This window comes from Lagenorhynchus albirostris, chromosome 3 (assembly GCF_949774975.1).
Source record: "Lagenorhynchus albirostris chromosome 3, mLagAlb1.1, whole genome shotgun sequence".
In the NCBI taxonomy this organism is placed as follows: Eukaryota; Metazoa; Chordata; class Mammalia; order Artiodactyla; family Delphinidae; genus Lagenorhynchus; species Lagenorhynchus albirostris.
The window spans coordinates 162,898,854-162,925,621 of NC_083097.1; the positions used below are offsets into that span (position 1 = coordinate 162,898,854).

A 26,768-nucleotide genomic window follows, 5' to 3' on the forward strand; every position below is an offset into this window, starting at 1 on the left:
CGCGCAGCAATGAAGACCCAACACAGCCAAAAATAAATTAAAAAATAAAAAGAACTAAGCAGGTGAGTCTGGAGTCGGTCAGCCTCCGTTGAAATCCTGGACCCACTATTTACTTATTTACTGCCTGTGTGATCTTGCACAACTTGCTCTACCTCTCGAATTGCTAGGTATGTCCTCCATAAAATGGGATAAGGGTAGATCTTACCTCCCAGGGTTGCTATGTGGATGAATTTGAGAGGGGCCAGGAAATGAACATCATAATAATAGCTAACACTGACATGGTCCTACTCTGTGTCAAGCCGGTTCCAAGCACTTGATCTGTATTAACTCATTTAATCCTGACAATAATCCTATGAGCTTGGACTATCATTACCTCTGTTTTACCGGTAGGGAAACTGAGGCTCTGAGAGGTCATGTGACTTGCCTGAGGTCACCCAGTGAATAAAATGCTGAGGTGTAAAGTGTGTAGCATACTGAGTGTTTATGGTAAGCACTCAGCTTATGTTAAGATGTGATTCAGATGATGATAAAGACTTAATTTTTTTTAAAAAAGCATCGCCATTTTTTTCAACTCTTCTCTTCATGAAAAAGAACTTCAAAAGCATTACAGCCATACAAGCTAACAATCTTCCCCTGGTGGAATACCCATGTGAAATAAAAACCTGTGTTCACATAAAAACCCATGAGCAAATGGTTATCAAGGCTTTATTTGTCATTACCAACAGCCATTAAAACCTAAATATCCTTCAGTGGGTGAATGAATAAACTGTGATCTGGCAACATGATGGAATACTATTCGGCCATAAAAAAAGACTGAGCTACTGACACAGGAAACAATGCAGAGGAACCTCAAGTGCATTATGTTAATGAAAGAAGCCAGATTCAAAAGTCTATTTACTGTGTGATTCCATTTTAAAGGACCTCTGGAAAATGCAAGAGTATTGATGCAGAAATTGGATCAGTGGTTGCCAGGGGCTGGGATCTGCTGCAAAGGGATACAGGGGGATTTGGGGGGATGATGGAAATGTTCTGTATCTTGACTGTGGTGGTGGTTACATGTCTGTATTTATTCAGAACTGTACACTAAAAAAGGTGAATTTTACTGTATGTAAATTATACGTCAATAAGAAGAAAGAAAATAAATCCCATGGACTTAAAAATAAAAATTAAAAAGGCAGACAAGATAGAACTTGGGAAACCTCTCTCTGGGGCTCCTGACACAGTGGAAAGTTGCTAACCAGCCCTGGCTTGTCTGCTGTAGGCTTTACCTTCCCTCACACAGCTCTGAATCAGCTTGATCACACACCCAAAAACAAGCCAAGCCAGGTTCCTGGAAGAATCAAGATCTTATCTTACTTGCATGGGGGAAATAGAATTTCCCCTTTGGAAACTGCTCTAAGGGACTTATCACATTTGACTCAGCAAATACCAAATGTATTTACTTGTCACCATTATGAATCAGCCACTGTGCTGGACAATCTAGCTGTCCCTACCAACAGGTATAGTCAGAGCCGTGGTACAGTGTCATGAATGGCTTGAACAAAGTGGCCAGTCTTCATTCTGAGGGTGGATTTGGTTTCTGCTGGCAGACTGATTACTGGAAGCCAGGTGAGGCCAACAAGGGGTCCTCACACCTGTAATACCCATCAAAAACAAAGGACTTCTTTGCAGGCTGGATCGTGCCTTTCTATGCATTTCTTGTAGGTGAGGAGAGGGACGGAAATTATTTTTATGCCTCGGCTGGCACACAGCATAGTAGGTTCACAAAATTATTTGGTGCCCGTTGAGTGAGTTCAGGGCTCAGGGAAGCAGTCTCGAAAGGGAAATTCCAGAATGTTCTGAGTCTGTAGGAATGTGTGTGGAATCTCCAAAAATGACATCTATTTGGACACCAGACGCCTTGCCTAGCTGGAACCCAGTGATAGGGAAGACATGCTTACTCAGACCACACTGGAGAAGCTGGAAATTGGCAGAACTGGCAAAGTAGCAAAACATGGCTGGGTTTTAGGGGTTCAACCCTGCCCCGTCAGCATCTCAGAAGTAGACACCTCAAGTAACTCAACTTTGTACGATTTAAACTTGTGGCCTCTGAGCGAGTAGTCCCCCATCCCCCTCCATGAGGCCAGGGAATGAGGCCTGTTGGTACATAAAGGATCTCAAGATACTGTGAGCCCCACAACTGCTAACAGGAAGAGATCTGTACAAGAGAAAGTACAAGTATAAAACACTATGTTTTCATCTGTTTTGCCCAGATAGACCCGATGAAAAAGGTAATGAATTTCTGAAGACCACAGCCTTAGCTTCCTTTACTTGGAGACAGGGGTCCCCATAAGCTGTAGCTCAGAAGTCTCTAGAGCCTAACCTGGATGACTAAGTGCTGAGCATTGACTCACCTTCTCCCTGCCCTGCTCTCCTGTGAATCAGAGATCTATCTTTGAGGACTTCTCACCATGTCCCTGATGCCAGGCCTCTGAATTCTGAAGGGTTCAACAGTTGATGAAGGCTCAGGGGCAGGGTCTGGAATCAGGAGAAAGTAGATAAGGTGAGGGAGTGTGCCAGGTCCTGTCTTAAGTGTGCTTGAGTGTGTGTGTGTGTGTGTGTGTGTGTGTGTGTGTGTGTGTGGTGGAAACCAGCCTCCCAGCCTGCTCATGACAATCAATGGAGCAAAAGCATGGCATGACCCCAAACCAGCACTGTCCAGTAGAGCTAGTGTGAGAGGCACAACCGCCAGCCACATGCAAGCTGTGTTTGATTTTAAATGTTCCAACAGGCACATTAAAGAAGTAAAAAGAAACAGGGGAATTTAATTTTAGTAATGTATTTTAATCCAATATATCCAAAATAACATCATTTCAACGTGTAATCAACATAAAAGGTGATTAATGAGGTTTTTTGTTTTTACATTTTCCTTTTCGTACTAAGTCTTTGAAATCGGTTTGTGTTTTATGTTTACAGCACATCTCAGTTTTGACTAGCCACATTTCAAGGGCTCACTAGACACATGTGGCCAGCGGTGACCATACTGGCCCGTGCAGGTAGAGATAAATGTGGCCTCCGTGCCCTTCGAGTCGAGCAAGGTGGGGCGGGGGCTTGCATTGAAAAGGGAGTGAAGACAGCCCCAGAATGGTTACAGGTTGGGGGCGGTTCCAGAAGGCTTTTCACCACCCATTTCCCCTTTCCTTTCCTCCCATTCATGACAGATACGGGTCCCCTAGCCAGAAAGGCCTCTCCACCCAGGTGCCCCAGCCCATGCCTCCAACCCCCATCCCTCTCCCGTTGCTCCCCGGTATCCCCCGGGGGCCGCCCACCTCGGAATTCATCCAGTCGAGCTGCCCACCACGCTAACGCTGCCTTCTATGTCACTCAACTGCTAGCTCCCTCCCCCACGCCTTGCAGTAACCTTCGCTTCCCTTGGTTTCCACAGCGACGCCACCAAGGGGCGGGGCAGGGGGGGGCTCGCGGCGCCAAGGCCCCCTTTGATTGGTGGGTAGCCAAGCCCCTTCTTTCTACCGACTCCCCTCCCTCTTGCCCGCGCTCCGCCCCCTCGGTGGGTCTTGCAAGCTGATTGGCTAGCCCCGTGGCGAGAGCGGCTATTTCCCGTTCGGACCTGCCCTGCTGGGCGAGGGCGAAGTGGGCGCCCCGTGCGCTGATTGGCTGGAGGGGCGCGCGCGGCAGGGAGGAGCGGGGCGGACGCGGAGCCGCGGTTAGTCTCGCGGGGAGGTCGTGAGCGTGTGAGGTATCCCTTGCAGTGTTGCGCGCAGGTAGCTGCAGCCGCAGGAGCAGTAGCCGCCGTGTGAGGGAGCCATGAAGCACTCTGAGGTAAGAAACGAAGAAACGGGGGCCGAGCGACCGCCGCAGACCCATTTTTTTCTTCGTGAGACAACGGGAACTCCCCCCCTTTCTCGCCCTGTGCCGAGCCGGAAGGCGCAGGCGCAGTAGGCGCGCGTTGTGCCCTGGGGCCACTCGTAAATCGCAGTGCGCATATGCGGGGGAGGTACTTCTAATTCTGCAACCCAGGCTGTTTTGGGGTTGCTTTTTCTTGGGGTCTCTGCAGGACCTGGGAAGCTTACAGGTTCCTTGTAGCTCCCCCCGCGGGATGAGTTGCAGACTTTGGCAGGGGAGGAGCGAGGGTGTGAAACCCTTACTTCCAGTCTGAGGGTGTCTTGCACAAACCTTGCACCCTGCCTCTGCTTCGGGCTTTGGAAGGGGCTTTGCAATCAGCCCAGAGAGGCTTGATCTTTGGATCCCTTCCTCGCCCGGGACGTCTCTCTGAGCGGCTTAGGCGGTGAAGGTGTAGCTCCAGTGCTGGCTCCCGCCGACCAGCAAAGCTGATCTTTGTTTTCTGTTAATATAAGAGATCATCTCAGTCAACCCCTGCGTGTCACCGAGGAGAAACCTCACACCCATAACCAGTCTTAAAGTCTAGGTCTTCTGACTCCTAACTCGGGCCTCTTTCCCTTAAAACGAAGTGTTCTGATGCACTTACCGACCTAGCTGATAATATAATGTTAATAATTTAATTATTGCTGCCTTATAAGTAACATTAAATAATAAACTAATTTATTATTAAATTAATAAGGATAATTTGAAGAGTGCTTACTTTTGTGCTCGTGAGATTCTGTTACGTTGTTTTCTTATCTTCACACCCCTGTGAGGTAGGAGACTATTAATTATTCTTGTTTTTGTAGATGGAGAAACAGTCTCAGAGATGTCAGATGACTTGCTCAAAGGTCCTGAGCTAGTAAATGCAGAACAGAGAGAGAAACTCAGGACTCCAGAGTCTCAGTTGCTAACCACTATGCCATGCTGGTCCCCAAATGAAAATGAGCAGGTTGAGAGGTTTCTTGGTTTTTTTTTTCCCTTCCCCAATTAAAGAAATTGTGGTAAAATACACATAAAATTTACCTTACCCATTTTTTTTTTTTTTTTTTTTTTTTTTGCGGTACGCGGGCCTCTCACTGTTGTGGCCTCTCCCATTGCGGAGCACAGGCTTCGGACGCGCAGGCTCAGCGGACATGGCTCACGGGCCCAGCTGCTCCGCGGCATGTGGGATCTTCCCGGACCAGGGCACAAACTCGTGTCCCCTGCATCAGCAGGCGGACTCTCAACCACTGCGCTACCAGGGAAGCCCTACCTTAACCATTTTTAAAAGTACAGTTCAGTGGCATTAAGTACATTCACATTGTTGTGCAGCCATCACCACCATCCATCTCCAGAACTCTGTTCTTTTCATCTTGCATAACTGAAACTCTGTACTCGTTAAACACTAACCCCCTTTCTCTTCTCTGCCCAGCCTCTGGCAACTGTCATTCTACTTTCTGCCTCTGTGAATTTGATCATGTTAGGTGGCTCATGTAAGTACAAGGAGAGATTTCTTGTTTTTATTCACCAGTGGAATACCACTGTTTCTGCCCATCCCCTTTACTACTACTACTGCTACTACTATTATTACTTTTGGCGGTAATTTACCCAGAATCTTTTGAAACCTTTAACCCAGAAGTCCTTAGTCATTTTTGACATGGCTCAGAAATGAGGAGGTAGGATTCAATAATCTCATGCTTCATTCAACTTTATGATTATAGATTGAAGTTCTTCTAATAAAGTTCTCCTAATACAGTTTTCCCTCTCAAAACCTCTGTGCAACCCTGGAGAAAAAGCCACATTCACTTTGAAAGATGCACGATGGAAGATACGTGTGGTCTTTTACAAAATGGAGTTAGTTTTGCTAGTTGGCAGGCAGATAAAGTAGGCCCCAGAGGACCCTTGGGGTGGGCACTTTTGTTCCGGGAAGCTGGGCACAGCCTGAGGCCCATGGCTTGGACTGGAGGACATGCTCTACTTTACTCAAACCCTTTCCCTCCCAGAAGGAGGGAGGGGCTTCAAACCCACTGTTCAAAGTGACCTTGGAGAAAGAAAATAAAATTGTTAATTTGCTGTGTTCTCTGTTATCATTCTCTGCTAACATTTGCCCAGTAAGCACTGAGGTCATAGCTACAGAGTTTCCGTACAGGAGGAGCAGTTGTCTCCCAGCCCAGTTTGCATAGCACGCCGATCCACTTTTTTTTTTTTTTAATTATTATTGGGGTATAGTTGTTTTACAATGTTGTGTTAAGGCCGATCAGCGCTGGATGTTTGTTGCAGACTAATAAAAATAGCAGAGATTCTTTCCCTCACATTTAACAGTTTGAGAAAAGGTGTCAATTATCCATAGCAAAGAATGTATTTCTGTTGGGGACTAAGTCCATCCTTCCACCCCCAAGCGACCCCCTATCCACTGAGTGATTAACACCCACCAGAAAGACCTTTTTGACTCTGAGAGAGACCTTGGAGATTATGACGTGTAATTTACAAGCGATAGAGATGCTGCTCAGAAAGGTGCAGGACTTGCTCAGTGACACAGTGAGTTAGTGAGGGTTGATATCTGATGTTTTTGGCAGGTAGGGTTCCAGCTGGCGGGGAGATTTGCTGCTGCTGTGATGACAGTTTGCTGACACTGCCATTCTCCCTTCTATGGTCTTGAGAGGACGATGTGTCCCTTCAGTGGCCTAACTGAGACAAAGCAGGTAGAACAGGTGACTCTCGGGCTTTGGCTGAAGCAGTTCCTCGGAAGGCAGAGCAGGCCTTGGGATTGTCTTGGGATCAGAGCAACGTCGATTAGGGAACTGCTTATCCGAGGCTATAGGATTTTTTTTTTTTTTTTAAATTTTGTTTTGCCATTGCAGATGAGAGGTCAAAGTGATGATCCCAGTGGCAGCTCAAAAATAGTTGCTATATCTTGTGAGTCTGTTAATTCCTGGAATGATCAGTCCCTCTCAGCCTTCTTGGGCCCAGGTCACTGCCCATTTCCCACAGCTGGGTTCCCGGAGGCAAGGCAGCCTCATCCTCGCGGGGTCCCCACTGCCCCATTTAGGATCTCCCACCCCCTCCCCCCCAAAAAAAGGGTAGCTCTATTGGTTCTCATCTTGTGAATAATCCTCGACCAATACGGTTCTTGCTTCAGTTTTCTCCACAGGAGTAAGTACGCGAAAGTTCTGGAAGCAAGAGTTCTGGTCAAGAGGCAATTGTTCAGAGCCGGAAAACTGGGTGGAAGGTGAAGATTAAGGAGAACGTAGACTCATGTGTAATGGCGCCATAGGTGCATGGGCTTTGGACAGGCCTGGCGCTGCCACTCACTAAATAATTGTGACCCAGCGCAGGTTACTTAATCTCTCTGAGCTCCTTGGAGCAAAATCTGTTTAATTGTGACAGCAAAGGCCAGCAATAAAGTACATTATGAAATTGCTGGAAATATATCCTCAAGGGGTATGCATAAAAGGAGAGGTGCTACATGTAGCTCTGGTTCATTTATTTTAACTGTTGTGCACGATTCCATTATATGAAAAACAATCTAGTTTGATTTCCTGGTCCTTTAATAAATCTCCGAACATCCTGTAGAGTGGAAGAAAAGCAAATAGCAAAAGATTTTATAAATTTAAAAAACATGCCAAATGAGACTTATGTGTGTTGTTTATGGACATATACCTAATTAAAGGATAAATTGTAATATGAGATGAGAAATGTATGGGAATTACACAGTAGTTAGAGGAACCGTTGCTTGGGTAGAGATGGAGGGGGAGGAAAAGGCATAGGGAAGGTTTCAGCTATTTTTTTTTTAAGGGAATCTGATGTAAATAGAGTAAAATATAAATATCTGTTTAACCTGGGAGGTGGCATCCTAAGTGTCTGTTGTTTCCTATACTTTTTTCTTTTGAATTCTTGTGTCCTTCTGAAGTAGAAGGTGAGGGATAATTTGGGTTCTTTTGGCCATCAAGCGCTGTTTTAATATGCTGGTCTCTGACTTTTGCACTTAAATTTGGTGCCTGTTTGCAGGAAAGTGTTGTGCTCTGAGATGGGACTTGCTTGATCTCTCACTCACACCTTTTTGCAGGCTGCATCCAACAGGCCTTCAGAAAACGCTTTTGGGATTGATTTTGCGTTTGCAGGCAGGATGGGAGCCCAGTTATGATCCCCCTCTTTCTGGGTTACTTTTTGTTGCTGGATAATAATTTCAGCGACAGGGCACACTTCTCATGTCCTTCCAAAAACCCTGAGAGGTGGGTACGCCTTGTCTCTTCGTTTTGTGGATAAAGAACCAGAGGCTCAGAATGGTGAAGGAACTTGTCCAAGATTACAGCATAGCGGAGACAGGATCCAGACCCAGGTCTGTCTGATTCCTCATCCGTAGAAGAGCCAGAGCCGCGGCATTGCTGGTGATGCTGGCAGTGCTGGTAATAACAGCGACCAGAGTTTATTGAGTCCTGTGAACACCTGATCCGGTGGGCACCAGTGTTAACTTCTACTTTACAGGTAAGGAAACTGAGGCTCAGAGAAGTCGGTTAAGTTGCTCAAGGTCACAGAGCCAGGAAGCAGTGGAGCTGGGCCTTGGCCTCCAGTTTGCCTGACTCCAGTGGCGGGGCCTGGGTGGAGGAGGTGGGCGGGAGAAGCTGAGTGCTGGGTGTGGCTGGGCGGGTGCAGGGCAGGGCAGCTGCTAGAGCCCACTGGTGGGGCACTGGGGTGCGGACGGGGAACCCTGAGCCTAGCGGAGCCTCTTGAATAACTGGTTCCTGTGGAGTGAAAAAGGTGGAGGGTTGACAGCCCTGCGTGGAGGGGTGGGGACTGTGCTCCCCAAAGACTACCTGTCTTGTTAACGCAGTTGAGTTTGTTTGGGAAACCCTGTACTTTCAACTGACAGTCTTGGCTGGATGAGGATGAGAAAAGCCCGAGACCTTGGGCTGGTTGGTCAAGTTCAGGTGAGGTCTTAACACCCTCTTGCTGATATCGACAGTGGCAGCTGAGGATGTTTTAATAACCTGGGCACAGCCAGAGCATCATGATGAAAGTCACTACTGATACAGTGCTCACTCTAAGTGCTTTTTATCAATTAAGTCATTTACCCCTCACAGTAAACGTATGAAGTTGGTACTATTCTTATCCCTATTTGTTTTTAATTTTAAATTTATTTTTGGCTGCATTGGGTCTTCTTGCTGCACGTGGGCTTTCTCTAGTTGCGGCGAGTGGGGGCTGCTCTTCGTTTCGGCGCGCAGGCTTCTCTTGTTGCAGGGCACAGGCTCTAGGCACGCGGGCTCAGTAGTCGTGGCTCGCAGGCTCTAGAGCGCAGGCTTCAGTAGTTGTGGCGCACAGGCTTAGTTGCTCCCTGGCATGTGGGATCTTCCCAGACCAGGGATCGAACCGGTGTCCCCTGCATTGGCAGGCGGATTCTTAACAACTGCACCACCAGGGAAAGTCCTCTTATCCCTATTTGACAAATGGGGAAACCAGGGCCCAGAGGAGCGAAGAGATGTACCCCAGGTCACACAGCTAGTGAGCGGCAGAGCCTGGGTTCTACTAGATTCAAAGTGGGCTTCACTGTGGGTTGGCCCAGGCATTCATGCCCTGAGGAAGGAATGATGTGTGGCCGAGTGGCCGTGGCCTTTGCAAGCCACTGGGTCTGCTCTCAGGACGGTTTCTTTACTGTCTCGGGACATTTCAGTTTTCTCATCCATGAAGCCAGGATAAAGACACCTGTCTCAGAGGGCCACTGAGGAGAGTGAAGTGCCCAGCGCGCTTCCTGTCCCATAGTCAAGGGATAAATCATTAGGCGGATAAGGATAAATGGTTAGGTAGATAAAGACAGATCTGCATCAGTGATGCCACCTGAAATGCTTTCTGCATGTGTCCTTTTTTTTTTAAAATTTTTTAAATTAATTAATTTATTTTATTTTTGGCTGCGTTGGGTCTTCATTGCTGCGTGCGGGCTTCCCCTAATTGGGGCTAACTTTGTTGCGGTGCGTGGGCTTCTCACTGTGGTGGCTTCTCTTGTTGCAGAGCACGGGCTCTAGGCGCATGGGCTTCGGTAGTTGTGGAGCACAGGCTCAGTAGTTGTAGCTCGCGGGCTCTAGAGCATAGGCTCAGTAGTTGTGGTGCATGGGCTTATTTGCTCCGCGGCATGTGGGATCTTCTTGGACCAGGGCTCAAACCCGTGTCCTGTGCATTGGCAGGTGGATTCTTAACCCCTGAGCCACCAGGGAAGCCTTGCATGTGGCCTGTTTTGAACGCATCATGACTTGTCAGTGAACAAGGCCCATGGAGATGGATTCTTGCTAAACAGTATGCCCAGAAGATGGAGGAAGAAGCCCAGATGCCAAAGATCCTTTCTGATATAACATCACGTACACTAAAGTCACATTTTGGGATGATCTGCTCCGTCCTCCTCTATGGGACGACCCTCAGTGAGGTCAAAGCCCAGTCAGAACCCACCTTTTTCTTTTTTGTATTTTGGCTGTGCTGCGCAGCGTGCGGGATGGTTCCTCAACCAGAGATTGAACCCGGGCCTCCACAGTGAGAGTGCCGAATCCTAATCACTAGGCCACCAGGGAACTCCCCAGAACCCACTTTTTAACCTTGGTGACAAAGAACCATTCCAAGAGGCAGGTGCTCACAGTGGGCCTGGTCTTCTGATGCCTGTCACAGCCTTCGTACTCACAAGTGCACCACTTCTGTTCTTGCCCCTCCTGGCTGTGTTCCCCACCCAGCAGCAGCCAGAGGGTCTCTCCCGTGTAGCGCGGAGGATCTTAGCACTCCCCGCCTGAAAACACTCCCCTCAGAGTCTTCTGGTCCTCCTCTACCCCCTGCTCTGCTCACTCATTGGTGTCCTGCTTTTGTCTCAAACATCTACATCCACATCCCTGCCCTGTGCATAGGCTCTTCCCTCAGCCAGAAATGATCTTCCCTCTGTTTTTTCCCATGCCTGCTCCCTTCTTGTTTTTTTGTCTTTTTAAAAAAATATATTTATTTATTATTGTTGGCTGCACTGGGTCTTATTTGTGGCACGTGGGATCTTCCATTGCGGTGTGCGGGCTCTTCATTGCAGTGAGTGCGCTTCTCTCTAGTTGTGGCACGTGGGCTCCAGAGTGTGCGGGCTCAGTAGTTGCGGCGTGCAGGCTTAGTTGCCCCGTGGCATGCGGAATCTTAGTTCCCTGACCAAGGATCGAACCCGCGCCCCTTGCATTGGAAGGCGAATTCTCAACCACTGGACCAGAAGGGTCCCTTCTTGTTATTGAGAGCCCAGCTTCAGCGTCTTTCAGAGAGGCCTTCCCTGACCATCCTGTCTGGAGTGTGACCCCTGCACTCTGTTCCTCTCCTCTGGCCCTCCTTGGGCTGTGGTTGTGTTTTCATTTGGGAACTTGATGGTCTTTCTACCCCGACAGATTCTGAGCTCCCTGAGGGCAGGGGCTCTTGGTGTCTTGTTCCTGCAGCTTCCGAATGGGTAGATGAATGCGTCTTCTCCCTGCGGTCAGGCTCACAGGGAGTAGTAGAAGGGTGAGTGGGGGCCTGCTGCAGGGACCTGGGTGAGTCCAGTGTTGCATGTGTTGGGCTCAGGTGGCCCTGTGTGACCTGTCCTTAGTGGTCCCAACCTAGGGAAGTTGGCTTTACGGGGTGGTCGTAAGCCCTGGGTCCACCCAAGTGTCTTGTTCCCTGTTGTCCCCCTCGTTCTGGAACCTGGGCATGCTGAGACGGGAGCCTCCAAGACTGCACGTGGGCCTGCCCGTCGTTGTTGCACAGGTCGCTGGCAGGTTCTGCTGGTCTGGACACTCCTCCGTGGTGGACTCTGCTCACCTGTTTTCCAGTCCATCGTCTATTTATTAGTTCATTCCTTCCAACATATATATATATATATTTTTTTTTTCCTCTATACCTGTCATACGCCAGGAATACTGGGCTGAACGAACCACAGCCTCTCCCCTCAGGGTGTCTTCATCTAAGCTGAGGCCTGAAAGAGGAGGTCTTCTGGGAAGGGATGAGAACAGCTTGTGCAGAGGCCTGGAGGCCAGACTCCGTGGTTGTCCCACGTCTAGAGATGAGGCTGGCCAGGCAAGCCTTTGTAGACACCCAGACACCTGTGGACTTTGTCCCAACGGTGATGGAAGTTTCTTTCTCCTGTTGATTTTACCTAAAAGTTTAACTTTCAGAGGGCAGTTTATTGCTAAGTCCTTGGGGGGGGGCCCTCCCACTATGGTGTGTGTTATGTAAACATGAGGGAGAGTTCTCATTACGGACAAGGGCGCTGTGGGTGGTGTTTGGGGCTCACCCCCCCCCCCCACGCCCAGTCCCACGGTTACTTAGAGATGGGCCACGAGCGTCTCCCAGCCATCTGGGGGATAAAGGGCCTCTCAGTAGCTCGTGGGGACTGGCGGGCTGGCATAGTCCTGTCCCTGCTCGAACCAGGCTCTTATGTAAGCAGAAGTCATGGGCCATTCAGGCAGCCCAGGAGACTGCAGGGTTTGTGCCATCTCCCAGGGCCTTCTGAATTCTTTGTTTTCCCTCTTTAAAAGGACCAGGGAGCACTGGCTGGGGACAATGCCGGTTGTGAGGGAACTGGGCCTGAGGGAACGGTGCCTGTCCTCAGGGTGGGAGTGGATCTCTCAAGTTGGCGGGGAGGGCAGTTTCACCCTAGCATTTGGGGCTTTATAGAGCAGCAGGAAGCAGGCTGAACTCGAGGGGGTCCAAGAGCTGCAGCTTGCAGTCTTGTGAGGAGAAGCTGTCTCCCAGGACACCTCAAGAAGCTAACTCAAAAGGAGAAGGGTGGGTTGGGGGAGTTGCCGAATTGACGCTTCTCAGGAGGTGGGGTTGAGGGAGCATGTCTCTTTGTGCGTGAGGGTAATAGCAGAATTCTTGGGGAGATATGTAGAGTCTGAAACAGTGTATTGTTGAATCCTCTCCACTGCAGAGAATCAAGTCTCACGGAATCTCCTGGCTGGAGGTGGGATCCACAGAGGACGGGCTGGGGTTGAGGCCGGGGAAATCCCAGTGCTGGGACACTTTCTGGAGAGGTGGCTGTCCTCGTCCTGTCAGCGAATCCCGTCATTCAGGTCTCAGCTCGAATGTCACCTCCTCTGAAGGGCTCCCTCTGACCCACCCAGGCCACACTTGTCAGCCCTCCTGTTTCGGTTCTCCGCGTAGCACGTAGCACCTTCTGATAGCTGTTTGTGTGAGGTTCTCCTCTGTCACCCTGACGTGGATCTAGTGACTGTGTTTGCCTGTTAAGAGACCTACACATACAGGCAGGGTGGGCTCACGCAGTCAGTTAGGCACATCGTCCATGCCCGCACAAAAGGCACCGCAACCCAACGAGCAGGAGGGTCCCAGGAGGGTGCCTCACGCTTTTGGGGTGCCTGGCCGTTCCCTGGAACCCATGGGTTTGGCCGTGAGCATGTGTAGCTCTGGTGCGTTAGTGTGGGCTTCTGCTCATCTTTCGGTACTTTGGAATTTGGCCACTCCCCCCCCCCCCATTTTTGACCCAGAGTTACTTGAACTCTGAGTTTTCATGTAAGGATGAGATGGGGATCCTGCAGGAAGCGCCGACCACGACTGACAGGCCCCAGTAATATCTCCCGCCAGGCTCATCCAGGCGCCATCTGAGAAGCGGGCCCGGGAACTGTGCACATTCTGAACACCACATCCTGGCTCACCTGGGGCCCCTGGATGGTACCATTTCCAGTCTCTCCAGCTGGGCCTGGAAACCTGCACCAGGAGAAAGCACGGGGAAGGGTGCTTTCCCTTTCTTCCCCGTGAAGAAAGCACGGGGAAGGGTGTCTTTGTGAAGATGCCGGGACTCATTTCCCCTTACTTCACTTCCCTGTCTCTGCCAGAGCCAGTAGAGCCGAGCGAGCTGAGACCTGTGGGGCTGGGAGAGGCTCGGAGGGCCTTGGCCTGTGGGGACAACCAAGGTGCCTCCTGCACCCCTCTCTCAATAGCTGCAGCGGAGTATTTTCTCTTAAACTACCTTACCCTTTATAGACGTGGCTAGGCCTGTTAAATATTCCAGAAACCCTGCCTTCCTCTGCCAAAATCCTCTTTCACTTGTTACTACTCTCCTCTCTTTGTCCCAAGACGTGCATGCATTTTTTTCCCTTTGGCATTTTCATGTTCCTTAAGTTGGGATACATCTTATGATTTGTGTCTACCTATTTATTTAAAATTTATTTATTTTTGTCTGCATTGGGTCTCCGTTGCTGCGCGCAGGCTTTCTCTAGTGGCCGTGAGCGGGGGCTACTCTTTGTTGCGGTGCGCGGGCTTCTCATTGTGGTGGCTTCTCTTGTTGCGGAACAAGGGCTCTAGGCACGTGGGCTTCAGTAGTTGCGGCATGTGGGCTCAGTAGTTGTGGCTCACGAGCTCTAGAGCTCACGCTCAGTAGTTGTGGCGCACGAGCTTAGTTTCTCTGCGGCATGTGGGATCTTCCCAGACCAGGGATTGAACCCATGTCCCCTGCATTGGCGGGCAGATTCTTAACCACTGCGTCACCAGGGAAGTCCCTCTACCTATTTATTTTATGTTGACATATGTGTCGTCCTCCCCCCCCCCCCCCACAAATGGCAGCTTGTTTTAAATCAGTGGCACTTTAGATCTAGGAATTAGGGTGTCTTTTTCACTGCTTGCCACCTTCATGCTCTAATCAAAGCCATCAGGGTCTCAGGCCCGCCCTCTCTGCTTCCATGTTTGTCCTCAGCAGCGAGAGGGCTCCTTCTCAAACCAGACCAGGTTGTGGCACTCCAGCAACTTCCCATCCCTGGACGCTCAAACCCAAAATACTTGTCTTGACCTCCACTCCAGCTTCCTCCACAGCTGCATGCCCTCAAGTATGCTGTGCTCCAGTCTTTTGATGTTCCTGAGCCCTGCCGAGCTCTGTGCTGCCTCAGGCCTTTTGCACTTTCCTCGGGGAGCCTCACGCTGGCTCAAATCGCATTTCCTTAGAGAGGCCTTTCCTGACCACCTCCTGTGGCCCTCTGGGCTCCCTGCCCAGCTCTTTTCTTCCAGCAACTGGTACACCCTGACCTCATGTTACATAACAGATTCTTTGCCCATGTTCCCCTTGAGCGTGAGCAGGCCCAGTCGGGGGAGGGGGGCTTGGCTATTGTATCCCAGCACCTGGATCACCGCCCAGCATGCTGCTGTCACACCTAGGTCTTTCTGTTCATCATCGAGCCCAGCCCCTAGCACAGGCCTGGCATATCAAGGGCTCGGTTTGCTCAGCAGATGAAGAACAGGAACTTCTCAGTCAGCAGAAAAGGCTCTTGGGGGGTTCCAGATGACCTCCACATGTGGTTGAGTCCTTTGCAGGTCTCTGTGTAGCAAGCACGTCCTAGCTCTCCTTGGGCACCGGACACTGTTTCCAGGGCTCTGTGAGTTCCCTGGCCTGGGCCCGGCGTCTCCGAGGAGCACAGGGAACAGGATTGCCCTGCAGTAGGTGGCCGCAGCCATCCTTGGGTAGAGCCCTCTGGCTCATGTACTAGAAGGTCTGATGGGCTTGCTCAGAGCTCCTCTGGGCCATGTAGAGCCTTGGAAGATGGGCGGCGCCTGGGCCTGAGACTGGACTGGGAGGTGGGGTCTGGGTCTCCCACCCTGACTGGGTAATGCCTGCCACGCTGTATGCTCTTGGGGACCTGCATGGGGGTGAGCAAGTAAGCAACACCAGGCCTTGGGGACCAGGTCCCAAGTCACTGCTTTCAGAAAAACAGTGGAGTGGTGCCTAATGGGCTAGTCAGCTGGAAGATCCTTACAGATATTTTTGATACTAGATCACTGTGAGACTTTGGGCCAGTAACTGGGAAGGAGTTCCCAGAATTGGGATTTTTTTTTTTTTTTGCTTTAACAAAACTCTGTCCATTCTCATCTGCTTATTTATGTGAACTGGGTTTCTTAGTGTTTACTTTAAAAAAAAGAAAATAAAGAAATGTCAATAAAAGCTGTAGCTCATTCTAGCAATAAGAAATATTCACCTTGGCTACATGAACTAATTGCGAAAAAGGGCGCTTCCATCCCACTGAGAGAGGCAGTGCCAATAACTTACTGTTTATGGTTAATGTTTAGTAACAATTGTTGATGATTCATGATTTATGTTTATGATGTATGTTTAGCAGATATCGTAATGATAACTCATCCTGAAGGATGTTCTCTTTACACGTAGAGCCTTAGGTCCTGAAAATGTTTTTAAGAAATTTAATTTCAATTTGAGGAATAGGTAGGATGCTGAGTAATAACCTTCAGTCACAAGCGTGTATTTGGATACAATTCCATGGGGGAGGGGAACAGGAACAGAATTCAACTTCAAGGCAAAAAAGCAAATATTAAAGAGCTTGTTTATAGCTTTTTCCTTTTAAAGGAAATGATGGTAGGTATGATATTACTCAAGTATTTAGGCTCTGGTGAGATTTAACAGAGCCCCGTAAATGTTGGCATAAAATTTGCAATATCTACAGTTGGCCAGAAGTGACATCTTTTGCAACTATTCAAGCTCAGGTAAAAAATATTAGGTGTCGGGCTTCCCTGGTGGCGCAGTGGTTGAGAGTCCGCCTGCCGATGCAGGGGATACGGGTTCGTGCCCCGGTCCGGGAGGATCCCACGTGCCTCGGAACGGCTGGGCCCGTGAGCCATGGCCGCTGAGCCTGCGCGTCCGGAGCCCGTGCTCCGCAACAGGAGAGGCCACAACAGTGAGAGGCCCGCGTACCGCAAAAAAAGCAACAACAAAAAAACCCCACAAAATATTAGCTGTCAACTTAAGAATCTTTTTTTGCGGGGGGGGGACATGCAATTTGCAAAATTATTTTAGGGATACATGACCAAAAAGCGTTCGAAGAGCGCTGAGTTTGCTCGCTTACAGATGTTTTCATGTGATCCCAGGGAGGAGGGGTGGTGTTTTTCAGTGAGCTGGATCTCTTTGGGACTGTTCAATGGGCATTTCAGACTCAACATTGTCCAAAACTGAGGCTGGATTCCCCACCACCAACCTGTGCTGCCCCCCATCCCCTGCCGGTGAATGGCAGTTCCAGTCTTCTCATCACCAGGCCCCCGGCTGTTTGACTCAGCTCTTTCCCTCACACCTCATGTCCAGCAGTAAGCAAGTCCTGTACCTCTGCCTTCAGAATACATGTGGCATACAACCACTTCTTATCGGTACTGCTGCCATCACCCGGCCCGGGCCAGGGACTGGCAGGCTTTACCCGTGAAGGGCCACATGATGAATATCTTAGGCTTTGCAGGCCATACAATCTCTGTGACAGCTTCTCAACTCTGCCGCTGTCACAAAAGCAGCCCTAGACAGTACGTCAACCAGCGAGCGTGACCGTGTTCCAATGCAACTTTGTGGGTGCTGAAATTTGAATTTTGTATGATTCCTATGTGCCATAAAATAGGCTTCCGATTTTTTCCAACTGTTTAAAAATGTAAAAACCATCTTAGCTTGTACAAAAACAGGTGGTGGCCCAGATTGGGCCTGTAGGCCACAGTTTGCTGACCCCTTGGTCTAAGCCATCCTTTATCTTGATAACGTCTTTTTCTAAAATAAATAAATAAATTTATTTATTTATTTATGGCTCCGTTGGGTCTTCGTTGCTGTGTGCGGGCTTTTCTCTAGTTGCGGCGAGCGGGGGCTACTCTTCGTTGCAGTGCACGGGCTTCTCATTGTGGTGGCTTCTCTTGTGGCGGAGCACGGGCTCTAGGAGCGCAGGCTTCAGTAGTTGTGGCGCACGGGCTTAGTTGCTCCGTGGCATGTGGGATCTTCCCAGACCAGGGCTCAAACCCGTGTTTTCTGCATTGACAGGTGGATTCTCAACCACTGTGCCACCAGGGAAGTCCCTATCTTGATAACTTGTTATTGGTGTTCCTGCTTCCATCCTTATTCCCCTATAGTCCAGAGGGATCCTTTAAGAACCCAAGCCAGGTCACATCCCTCCTCTGCCCAGAACCCTCTGTGGCTCCCACCTCACTCAGAGTAGAAGCCACAGTCCTCACCTGGCCCAGGAGACCCTGTATGACCCATCACCTCCCTGCCCTCACCTCCTTCTTTCTTCCTACCCACCCTGCCCCCAGCCACAGGGGCCTCGGCTCTGTTGCTTGAGCACACCAAGCATGCTGCACCTCAGGGCCTTTGCACAGGCCATTCCTCTGCCTACATGCTCTCAGATCTCTCAACTGCCCTTTCCTTAACTGCCTTCAGGGCTTGGCTCAACATCCCCTCAGGGAGGCCTTTCTTTTTTTTCTTTTTTGCGGTACGCAGGCCTCTCACTGCCGTGGCCTCTCCCGTTGCGGAGCACAGGCTCCAAACGTGCAGGCTCAGCAGCCATGGCTCACGGGCCCAGCCGCTCCGCGGCATGTGGGATCCTCCCGGACCAGGGCACGAACCCGCGTTCCCTGCATCGGCAGGTGGACTCTCAACCACTGTGCCACCACGGAAGCCCGAGGGAGGCCTTTCTTGACCACTTTACACGAAGCTGCCAGCTCCCTTCACCTGTCCCTCCGTGTCCCCTTTTCCTGATTTGTTTTTCCCATGGCACATATCGTGTGTGACTATTTTATTGTCTTTGTTCCCTGTGAAAATGTCAGTTCCATATGGGCAAGGATTTTTTTTCTCTCCTTCCAGGGCCGAACCCCCAGAGTCCTTCCCAGTGCCTGGCATGTAGCAGGTATTCAGTCACTGTTTATACAGTGAATGAGTGAGCCTCAGTGTCCTCACCTGGAGAAGGGGATTCATAGGAAAGGAGATAATTTGTGTCGAGGACTTGCCTCCCTGCCTGCACGTTGTGGGCGTGCAGGAGGTGGTAGCTGCTGCTGCGGGTAGAAGGCTGGCCACCTGGGTCCCATGCAAGCGGCACTCCCCCGGTGTAGACTGACCTGCCTGCTGCAACCTGGGCTGGGCGTGCTGGGCGCGTAGGTCGGCCCGGATGAGCGCCTTCTGCCGCTCCGGTCAGCCTGTGTCTGCAGAGCTCAGCCTCACCACCTCTTCCAGCTTTGACAGTGCCTTCCTGCCCAGAGATGGAGAGAGACCGGATGTGGTCACCAACCTTGACCCGGCCAGGGGTGCAGGGGTGCAGATCTGGGCCATCTTCCGGGGGTCTGGGGCTAGGGGCAGCCCTGGAGGAAGAGCGTTCAGTTCTAAGGAGCAAAAGCAGGCAGGGCCCTGCCCCTGGAGCTTGTAACTCATGTGTCCTCGGGGCTCCTGAGCCTTGGCTGCCTCGTCTGTAAAGTGGGGTGACAATGCAAACCTAGCAGGCCAGCATGAGCTGGGGGAGGCTGGCTGCTGGCACCCTGCTGGCTGGTGCTGGGGAAGGGAGCAGGGACGGGGTACAGAGCGACCAAGGGGGTTGGCTGAGGCTCCGCTGGAAGGGTCTGGGAGGGCACGTCAGTCAGTGTCCGTCAGCTGTGGTAAGGGTTTTGGGCATCATCGAAAGGGCGGGACCCTGTTTGAGGAAGGCAGTCCGGGTTGAGTTGGCCGCCTCCATCTGTCACCTGGGAGCTTTTGAAGCTGTGGATGCCTGGCCCTCCATCAGAGATCCCGATCTCCTTGTCTGAGTTGTCCAGGCCAGGGCTCTTCCGGTGGGTTTCATAAGCAGGCAGGGTTCAGGACCACTAGGCGGGGTTCTTAGCCACATCCGCCACGGGAATCATCTCTGTCAGGTCCTCTTACAAACATTCCCATTTACCAGATGGAGAAGACAGGGCTCAGGCAGGGAGGTTGGTCCGACTTTGGCCTCTGCAGCACCGCCTCTCGCTCAGTGTTGGGGGAGCCCCCCCACCCCTATGGCACTGGTTTTCCAGGCTCATTGGTGGCTTTAGCCTGGGGCAGGAAACCATGCAGGAAGTGTCGAGAGAGCTGCTAATCTTGCCTGAGCCCCTCTGGGTGGTATCGGGGTGACAGGCCTTTCGCCCTTGGTGTGGCCAGACTCTGCTGGGGCCAAGGGAGGCTGGGGCCCGGGGGCAAGCAGGCTCAACCTCTCAAGGGCGCTCCTTGTGGAGGTGACATGTTCTGCATTGTCCAGACCTCTGGAGACTAGGTGTGCTGGAGTCGTAATGTCAGCAGGGAAGCGGGGAGGGGGGGGCTGCCTTCCAGATAATTGGGTCCAGGGTTTGTTCCTCCTTGTTTTCTGTTAGCATTTGGCCCTGTTCTCCAGAGTGGAGGAGGTATTGCTTTGTGACGCTGAGCAGTGAGAGACTTTGGGCCCGGGTAGGCGGGGTTGGTGCTGGCTCTGGTACTTCCTTGGGCTACGTGCCTTGGGCAAGGGCCCCCTGGTTTCCGAGCCCTGGTTTTCTGAGCCACCTAACTGGGGTCACAGTCCTTAGCTTACAGGCACAGGTGAGGCTAGGTGAGTTGTGCAGGTAAAGGTCTTAGCACAGTTCTTGGCCCAAAGTAAGCATCTGATAGACGATACTAGTGACGGCACTTCCAATGGAATAGGCCCTTGCAGCCCAGCTCTGTCCAGGACAGCGCTCCCTGGAGGCCCCAGAGGCCGGTAACTGCCCAGGGAGGTGTGTGGGCTGTGGGCACCAGCAAACAGCTGGTCAAAGAGCATGGCCCTCTCAGGCCCAAGACCCAGAGTCCTGCTGTGTTGGCCCAGCATCTCCTTCATCTTGGGCCTCCTGTGGTCACAGCAACCAGCCGGGGCACCCGAGCACCTGAAGAATGTCTTTCAAGGCTGGATGCTACTGGGCTGCCTGGGGCTCTGCCAGCTTCTCCTGGCCCCGGATCCCAGAGCCTAGGGACATTGGCATTCAGACCCTGCCACTTCTCCTCTGGCTACCAGCGGTGGGAGGCAGGAGCCGGCTGGTTGAGGACCTGGGAGTGGGTGGTCAGTCTCTCTCTTGCCCCTTCTCCCCTGGGCAACATTCCCCCGCCGCCTAACCACTGTGGCACCTCAGGGAGGCTGTGCAGTCCCCCCAGGAGAAATGGGGTCATGAGTGAGGCCACTGGGGAAGGAGGTATTTCTGGCCGAGCAGGTGTGGCCTGTGCTGGCGTCCTGGCAGGTCTTCTCAGCTGCCCTGGCAAGAGTAGTGTGACTTCGATATTTCTGGAAAGTGGAAGGGAGAGGGAGCTGAAAGTGCTGAGCCGCTGAGTGTAGGTGAACATGCTCAAGCCTCTGCATCTGTGAAGCGGCTGAGCCAGTCTGGCATGTGCTGCTCAAGGCCAGGCCTCCGTCCTCTCGTGCCCCGTGTGGGCGCTCTGGGGGCCGAGAGTGCCCGGGTCGGCCGGCTGACGGACCTGTTGGGCCCTCTGCATCTTTGCCTGGAGTTCTAGGTTGCACTGAGCAGGGCTTGTACCCTCAGCTAGGCCTCTTGTGCCCTCGCCTCGGGAGATGTCACCCACCGGAGCCCACACTCCCCTGCAGGCACTCACTGGGTTGTGCCAGGCTGCCCAGCACAAGGCATCCCGGTTGAAGAGCCCTTTTCTGGCAGGCAGACCCCGTGGGGTCCCAGCGAGCCTGCTCTAGGCAGGGTGCGCTGTACTGCACCCTCACTGCGTGGGGGCCTCTGCGGGGCGCGCTGGCTGGGGGTGCAGCCCCAGAGGCCGGTGTGTGGTGGGGGTCTGGGCTCAGGAGTTGACTGCTGCGTGAGCTGCGTGCACTCCTCACCCCTTGGAACTCAGCTTCCCCATCTGTGAAATGGAGTTAATGGCTCCAGCTCCCTTGGCTGCCGTGGGATTGAAAGGAGAGGGTGAGGAGAGGCATTTGGGAAGCAGCTGCGGTTCTAACCCATACCCATTGGGCAGGTTCCATCTTAGGACGCACGGGAGCGGGAGGTGGTGAGGGTGACCAGGAGTCCAAGCTGACTCTCAGGCCTGTGCCCGCCCCTGTCCCAGGCCCGGGGATGTAGACTGTGCCATGAGGCCACTGCGTCTTGTTTACGGGTGGGAGGGGCCTGAGGAACACCGGGCCTGGCTGTGTTTATGAAAATGGGGAAACTGAAGCTTGAGAGGGGCCCAGGCTCCTGGCTTGGGAGGCTTTCTGGGCACTGGTGCCTGGGCCCCGGGTGCCCCGCCTGTGCAGCGGCTCCCACAGGGTAGAGCAGCAGTTGCAGACTTCCAGCCTGGGCTCAGGCGGTGCCTACCCTTCCTGCCGCCCTCCTACTTGGTGCTTCTCCCTTCTGAGGCTCAGGTCAGAACCTCAGACCCACCCCTGCCCCCCATCCCCACATCCAAACCATCAGCACATCTTGTCACTTCCATCTTCATAGTCTGTCCACTTCTCACCCACTCCATGGCCATCTCCCTACTCCTGCCCTCATCATTGCTTCTGCCCTGGTCTCCCATTTCCCACGGGGCTGCCTAGGAACAGCTGAGTCAGGTCACATCCTTCCTCTGCTCAAGAACCCTCCATGGCTCCCACCTCACTCAGCGTAAAAGCCAGAGTCCTCCCTGTGGCCCACAATCCCCTGCAAGATCTGCCCCATCACTTCCCTGTTTGTGTCTTCCTGCTCTCCCCCTCCACACTCTGCTCCTGCCACAGTGGTCTGCTGCTTAAACATGCCAGGCACAGTCCAGTCTCAGGGCCTTTGCAGTGGCTGTTCCCTCTGCCTGGAACGCATTTCCCCTGGATGTATGCATGACTTGTTCCCTCAGTTCCACTGGCCTTTTTAGATGCCTCTTCCTCAGGGAGGCCTTCCTTGACCGCTCTGTCTAAAACGGCCATACTCCCCCACCCCACCCCTGCCACCTTTCTCTTTTTGTCTCCACAGCTCTTGGTGCAAAACATGCCACTATTTATTGTGTGTCCCTACCCACCCCCAGCCCACGCCTGGAATGCAGCTTCTGTGAAGGCAGGGGTTTGTTCACTGCAGTGCCCAGGGGAAGAGGGGAGGCAGGAAAGGATGAATGCATGAAGGAAGGAGCGTGAGGCAGTGGCTCCCCGAGGCCTCTTGGCTGGTGAGTGGCAGAGCCAGAGTTAGTGTTCACTCTCTTGCTCCCATCCTGCACCAGATGTGCCCGGTTCATTCACCTGGAGTTCCAGCTGCTGCGCACACCCTTCCAGCTGGTGGGAGCAGAGGCCGCGGCCACAAGGGGGCAGTGGAGAGCGGGGCAGTCTCGGCGGCTGCCGCCCCGGCTGTGGCGGTGATGAACTACAGTAGGGACGCTCGCCACAGCCCAGCCTCTGCCATCCGCACGTGTCTTGCTATTGTTAGGGTTCAGGCTCACTGTCATCAGCTCCTTGCATCACCTCTCTGACCTTGGTGTGGTTGGGCCCCTTAATGATCGTGGTGAGGACTTGGGGAGGAGGAGGGGCCTGGCTCCCTGTGCATCTGCCACTTCTATTTCGCTAGTATCGGTCTGATAACATTTATTCTTTATAAGAATTATCCTAGACTGGACATGTTTGTGTACTTTCTCAGGGAGGCCTTCCCTGACCACTCTGTCTAAAATGGCCATCCTCCCAACGCCTGACCCCCCCGCCCCCCATTCTCTGTTTTTCCCCACAATTCTTGGTGCAGAACGTGCCGCTGTTCTCTGTTCCGGCACCCCTGTGCACTAGCACCCCCCGCCCCGGACCTCACACAGACCAGAATGGTGGTGGTTATTATGTGTAAATCTTACAGTGACCCTGTGAGATAGAAGGTGGGGGCAGCCCACTTTGTAGATAAGGAAATGGAGGCTCAGAGAGGTTGGGTTACTCGTCCAGGGCCACACAGCCAGGAAATAGGTGAGTCTTTTTTACCTCAGAGCCTCCTTGTGAGGGGCCGCTGTGCCTGTGTTGCTGCCGCCTCCAAGGGCCCAGGGTGTGTGGAGCCTGTCAGTGTGGAGCCCCTTCTGTGTTGGGGATGCTGGTGAAGAGAGACAGGGTTCCCTAGAAGCCAGAGCTGGCCTACCAGAGACCCTTTCCGTTGGTGAGCAGTGCCCCGCTCCTTGGAGGAGGGTCTGGCAGCCAGAATGCTGGGCTGCACAGGGTCACCGGAGCTGGGTGGGTGTGTCTGCAGGCCTCACAGAGGCTTCCCTGGAGCGAGGCCACCGGCCCAGGCTAGGGAAAGCCCCCCTGCAGCAGCTCCTGCACTGGGGCGCCCACCTCTGCTCTGGGGTCTGGTGTGGTGGGCAGGCCCCCATCCCCCCAAGTGTGGTGAAGGAGGAGTGAGGGAAAGGCCTTGGCTCAGAGGGTGGTGGGGTGGGGGCTTTGAGGCAAGGTGCCTCCCGCAGGTGCTTATGGAGAACAGCTCCTCGCCAGGCTCTGTCCTGGGTGCTGGGAAGTGACTGAGGACGGGACAGTCCCTGCCCTCTGGAGCTGACCATCCAGTGGGAGGCAGACGGTAAATGTCTGGGTTGCTATTTTAAGTTGACAGTCAGGAAGGGCCTCACTGACGAGGTTAGGGAGGAGCCCTGCGGGGTCTGGGGGAGAGCGATTCAGGCAGTGAGAACAGCATGTGCAAAGGCCCTTAGCCTCTCCTACTCTTTTTTTTTTGCGGTACGCGGGCCTCTCATTGTTGTGGCCTCTCCCGTTGCGGAGCACAGCCTCCGGACACGCGGGCTCAGCGGCCATGGCTCACGGGCCCAGCCGCTCCGCGGCATGTGGGATCCTCCCGGACCGGGGCACGAACCCGCGTTCCCTGCATCGGCAGGCGGACCCTCAACCACTACGCCACCAGGGAAGCCCTCTCCTACTCTTGAGCCCTGGTTTTCTCATCTGCCACGTGGGGACCATCCCAGGAGCCTTGTCTCCCTGAGGCTCTGGGCACCCATGCTAGCTTGAAACAGATGCTCAGAAAGTGGGCACCCCCCTTTCTACTATGGCTACCTTGATCAGCACCATATTTATTCCCATGAAGGCAGTGAAGCGTGTGGGCCCTGCTGCCCGGCAGTGGCTCTGGGTACTCCCCTCTGGGTGGGGCAGGGCTGCAGCCTGCGGGGTGGGCTGTGCCCTGCCCCTTGTCCAGCCCTGACCTCATGGTGCCATGAGTTGCCCTTGGCTGGGCCCTGGAATCTGGGGCCTCTGGGTGAGAATTCCTCCCAGGCTGGGGAACTGTCATCGTAGAGCCAGCCTCCTGTGCCCCAGGCCAGGGCTCCTGCCTGTCCTTGCCCTCTGTCTGGCCACTGTGCCTGAGGCTTTGGGGCCACACCCCCTGCCTGTGGCCAGTGCCCGGACTTCAAGTCAGTGACACCCTCACGGGCTTTGCCTCATTCATCCTTCGAACATATCACCGCCCCCTTATCCCCCCAGCCCCTTCCCTCCACGGGGACAGGAAGAGCTGTCCCCGGCTCCTTCAGAAAGTCCCACCACTCACTCCTCCCCTGCCCCTTGCCTGCCTTCTCTCTGGGGTAGGGCCTGAGCCTGCTACCTCCCCTTCTGTGCTCAGGACCCCTGCCTGGGGCTCTGCCCAGCAGCCACCTGTGCCCCTCACCCCAGTCCTGGGCCTATCCTGGGCCCCCACCCCAGGCTGGCCTCAGGCCCGGGCAGGCTCAGGGGTGTGTGAGTGTGTGTGACAAGCGTAGGGACGGGAGTGTGCTGGGGCGCAGAGCAGGGGGGGGTGGGGAGTAGGGGGTAAGCTCAGGGACTGAAGATTGGGAAGTGCGTGATGGGCTCCCCCATATTTAGGCCCTCCTCGGGTGGGGTGGAGGTGTGGGTAGCCTCTGCTGCTCCCTGCCCCTCGGCCTTTTCTCTCTATGGGTAATCGGGACCGGTTTGCGAGCCCCACCCTTTAAAAAAAAAGATTTATTGAGGTAAAATTCACGTGACGTACAATTAGCCATTTAAAAGGGAATTTAATTCACGGTGTTGTGCAACCCCCGTCTCTGTCTAGTTCCACAACTTTTTCATCACCCCAGAAGGAGACCCGGTCCCCATTAGTTGCCACTCCCATCTCCCCTCACCCCATCCTTGGCAGCCACCAGTCTGCTTTCTGTCTCCTTCCATTTACCTATTTGGGGCATTTCACATAAACATGTGACCCCTTTGTACCTGGCTTCTCTCACCTAAATATATATATATATATATATATATATATATGTATAATTTTAATTTATTTTTTATTTTTTTTTCTTGCCACTTGGCTTTTAAAATTTAAAAATTTTCTTTTCTGAAATAATTAGAGAGGCACAGGCAGTTGTACGATGGTAGAGAGGCCCCGTGGCTCCCCCCCGGCACCGCATCCCCACCCCCTTGCCCTGCCCAGGGCCTTGCAGACCTCTCCTGTGGTGGAGATTTGGGGACAGGAAATGGGAAAGGAGGACCAAACCCGTCACAGCGGCCTTGAGCTGGGGCAGCCCACTCCCCAGTGGCCCCGGGGCCTTGAGTGCTGCCGCACGGGCCGGGCTTACCTCTGTGAGGGCGCCGCTGCTCCTCTGCAGCCTCGGGCTGGCCTGGGTGTGTTGGTGGCGGTGGCAGCCGTAGCAGCTGCAGCAGCGGCTGCTGGGAGGGTGGCCCCTGTCCCGGCCGTCCCCTCCCGCTGCCCAGCTTCCTTTCCCAGCAGCCAGTCGGGGCCCCGACGTCCCATACTCTCCTCCTGGGTTCTGGTCTGGTGCCCAGGTTGGGGGGAGAGGGTAGGGTTTCAGCCCTCCGCCAGCAGCTGGCCGGCAGGGAGAGGGGCTGGTTGTATTTTAAGCTGTGAGTGGTTCAGCAGGAACTCGGAGGCCTGCTCTCCCAATAGACGTGGTGCAGCCTTCCTGCGGACCACACGAGCTCCGAAGGCATGTGGGCACTGCCCGCCTGGGACCCAGGAACTATTAATATACCTGCCGCCACAGGGCAGCAGGCCCTTTGCCTGCTCGGGGCGGTGCTATCCTCGCCTTTTTGGGCACATTCTGCCTGTACCCCTTCCCTCTTCCGAGTCCCCTTGGTGGGGCCAGACACTCGGGGTAGTGTGAGCAGCGCCCTCTTTCTGGCCCTTCTGTCTGGCCTTGTTATCCCCATGACTCAGAGGGGTTCAGTAACCTGCCCCCCAAGGCCACGTGGCCATGCAGAGCCCCCAGTTGACAGCAGGCGCAC

The 26,768-nt window shown here is 53.1% G+C and overlaps 1 protein-coding gene and 1 long non-coding RNA gene across 5 annotated transcripts in view; one reads left to right on the top strand and one right to left on the bottom strand.

Moving 5' to 3' along the window:
• Positions 1-951: 951 nt before the first annotated feature.
• Positions 952-26,459, bottom strand: LOC132517596 (uncharacterized). 2 transcript variants are annotated; one of them, XR_009539773.1, is made up of 5 exons: positions 26,102-26,459; positions 18,706-18,836; positions 4,601-4,738; positions 4,174-4,342; positions 952-2,517 (listed from the first exon to the last, which is right to left on the bottom strand). It is a non-coding gene; the product is annotated as an uncharacterized LOC132517596 (long non-coding RNA). The 2 variants fall into 2 exon arrangements; XR_009539772.1 differs by lacking the exon at positions 952-2,517 and having other exon boundaries at positions 2,803-4,342.
• TECR (trans-2,3-enoyl-CoA reductase) overlaps positions 3,669-26,768 on the top strand; it is a 28,024-nt gene continuing 4,924 nt past the window's right edge. The window contains exons 1-2 of one of the 3 annotated variants that reach the window (XM_060145047.1): positions 3,679-3,819; positions 4,689-4,831. In XM_060145047.1, coding sequence (XP_060001030.1) covers positions 4,709-4,831 — 123 coding nt within the window. In that variant the 5' untranslated portion in view covers positions 3,679-3,819; positions 4,689-4,708. Of the gene's footprint in view, positions 3,820-4,688; positions 4,832-22,660; positions 22,727-26,768 lie in introns of those variants that run through there. The other 2 variants (XM_060145049.1, XM_060145048.1) reach the window with 2 other exon arrangements.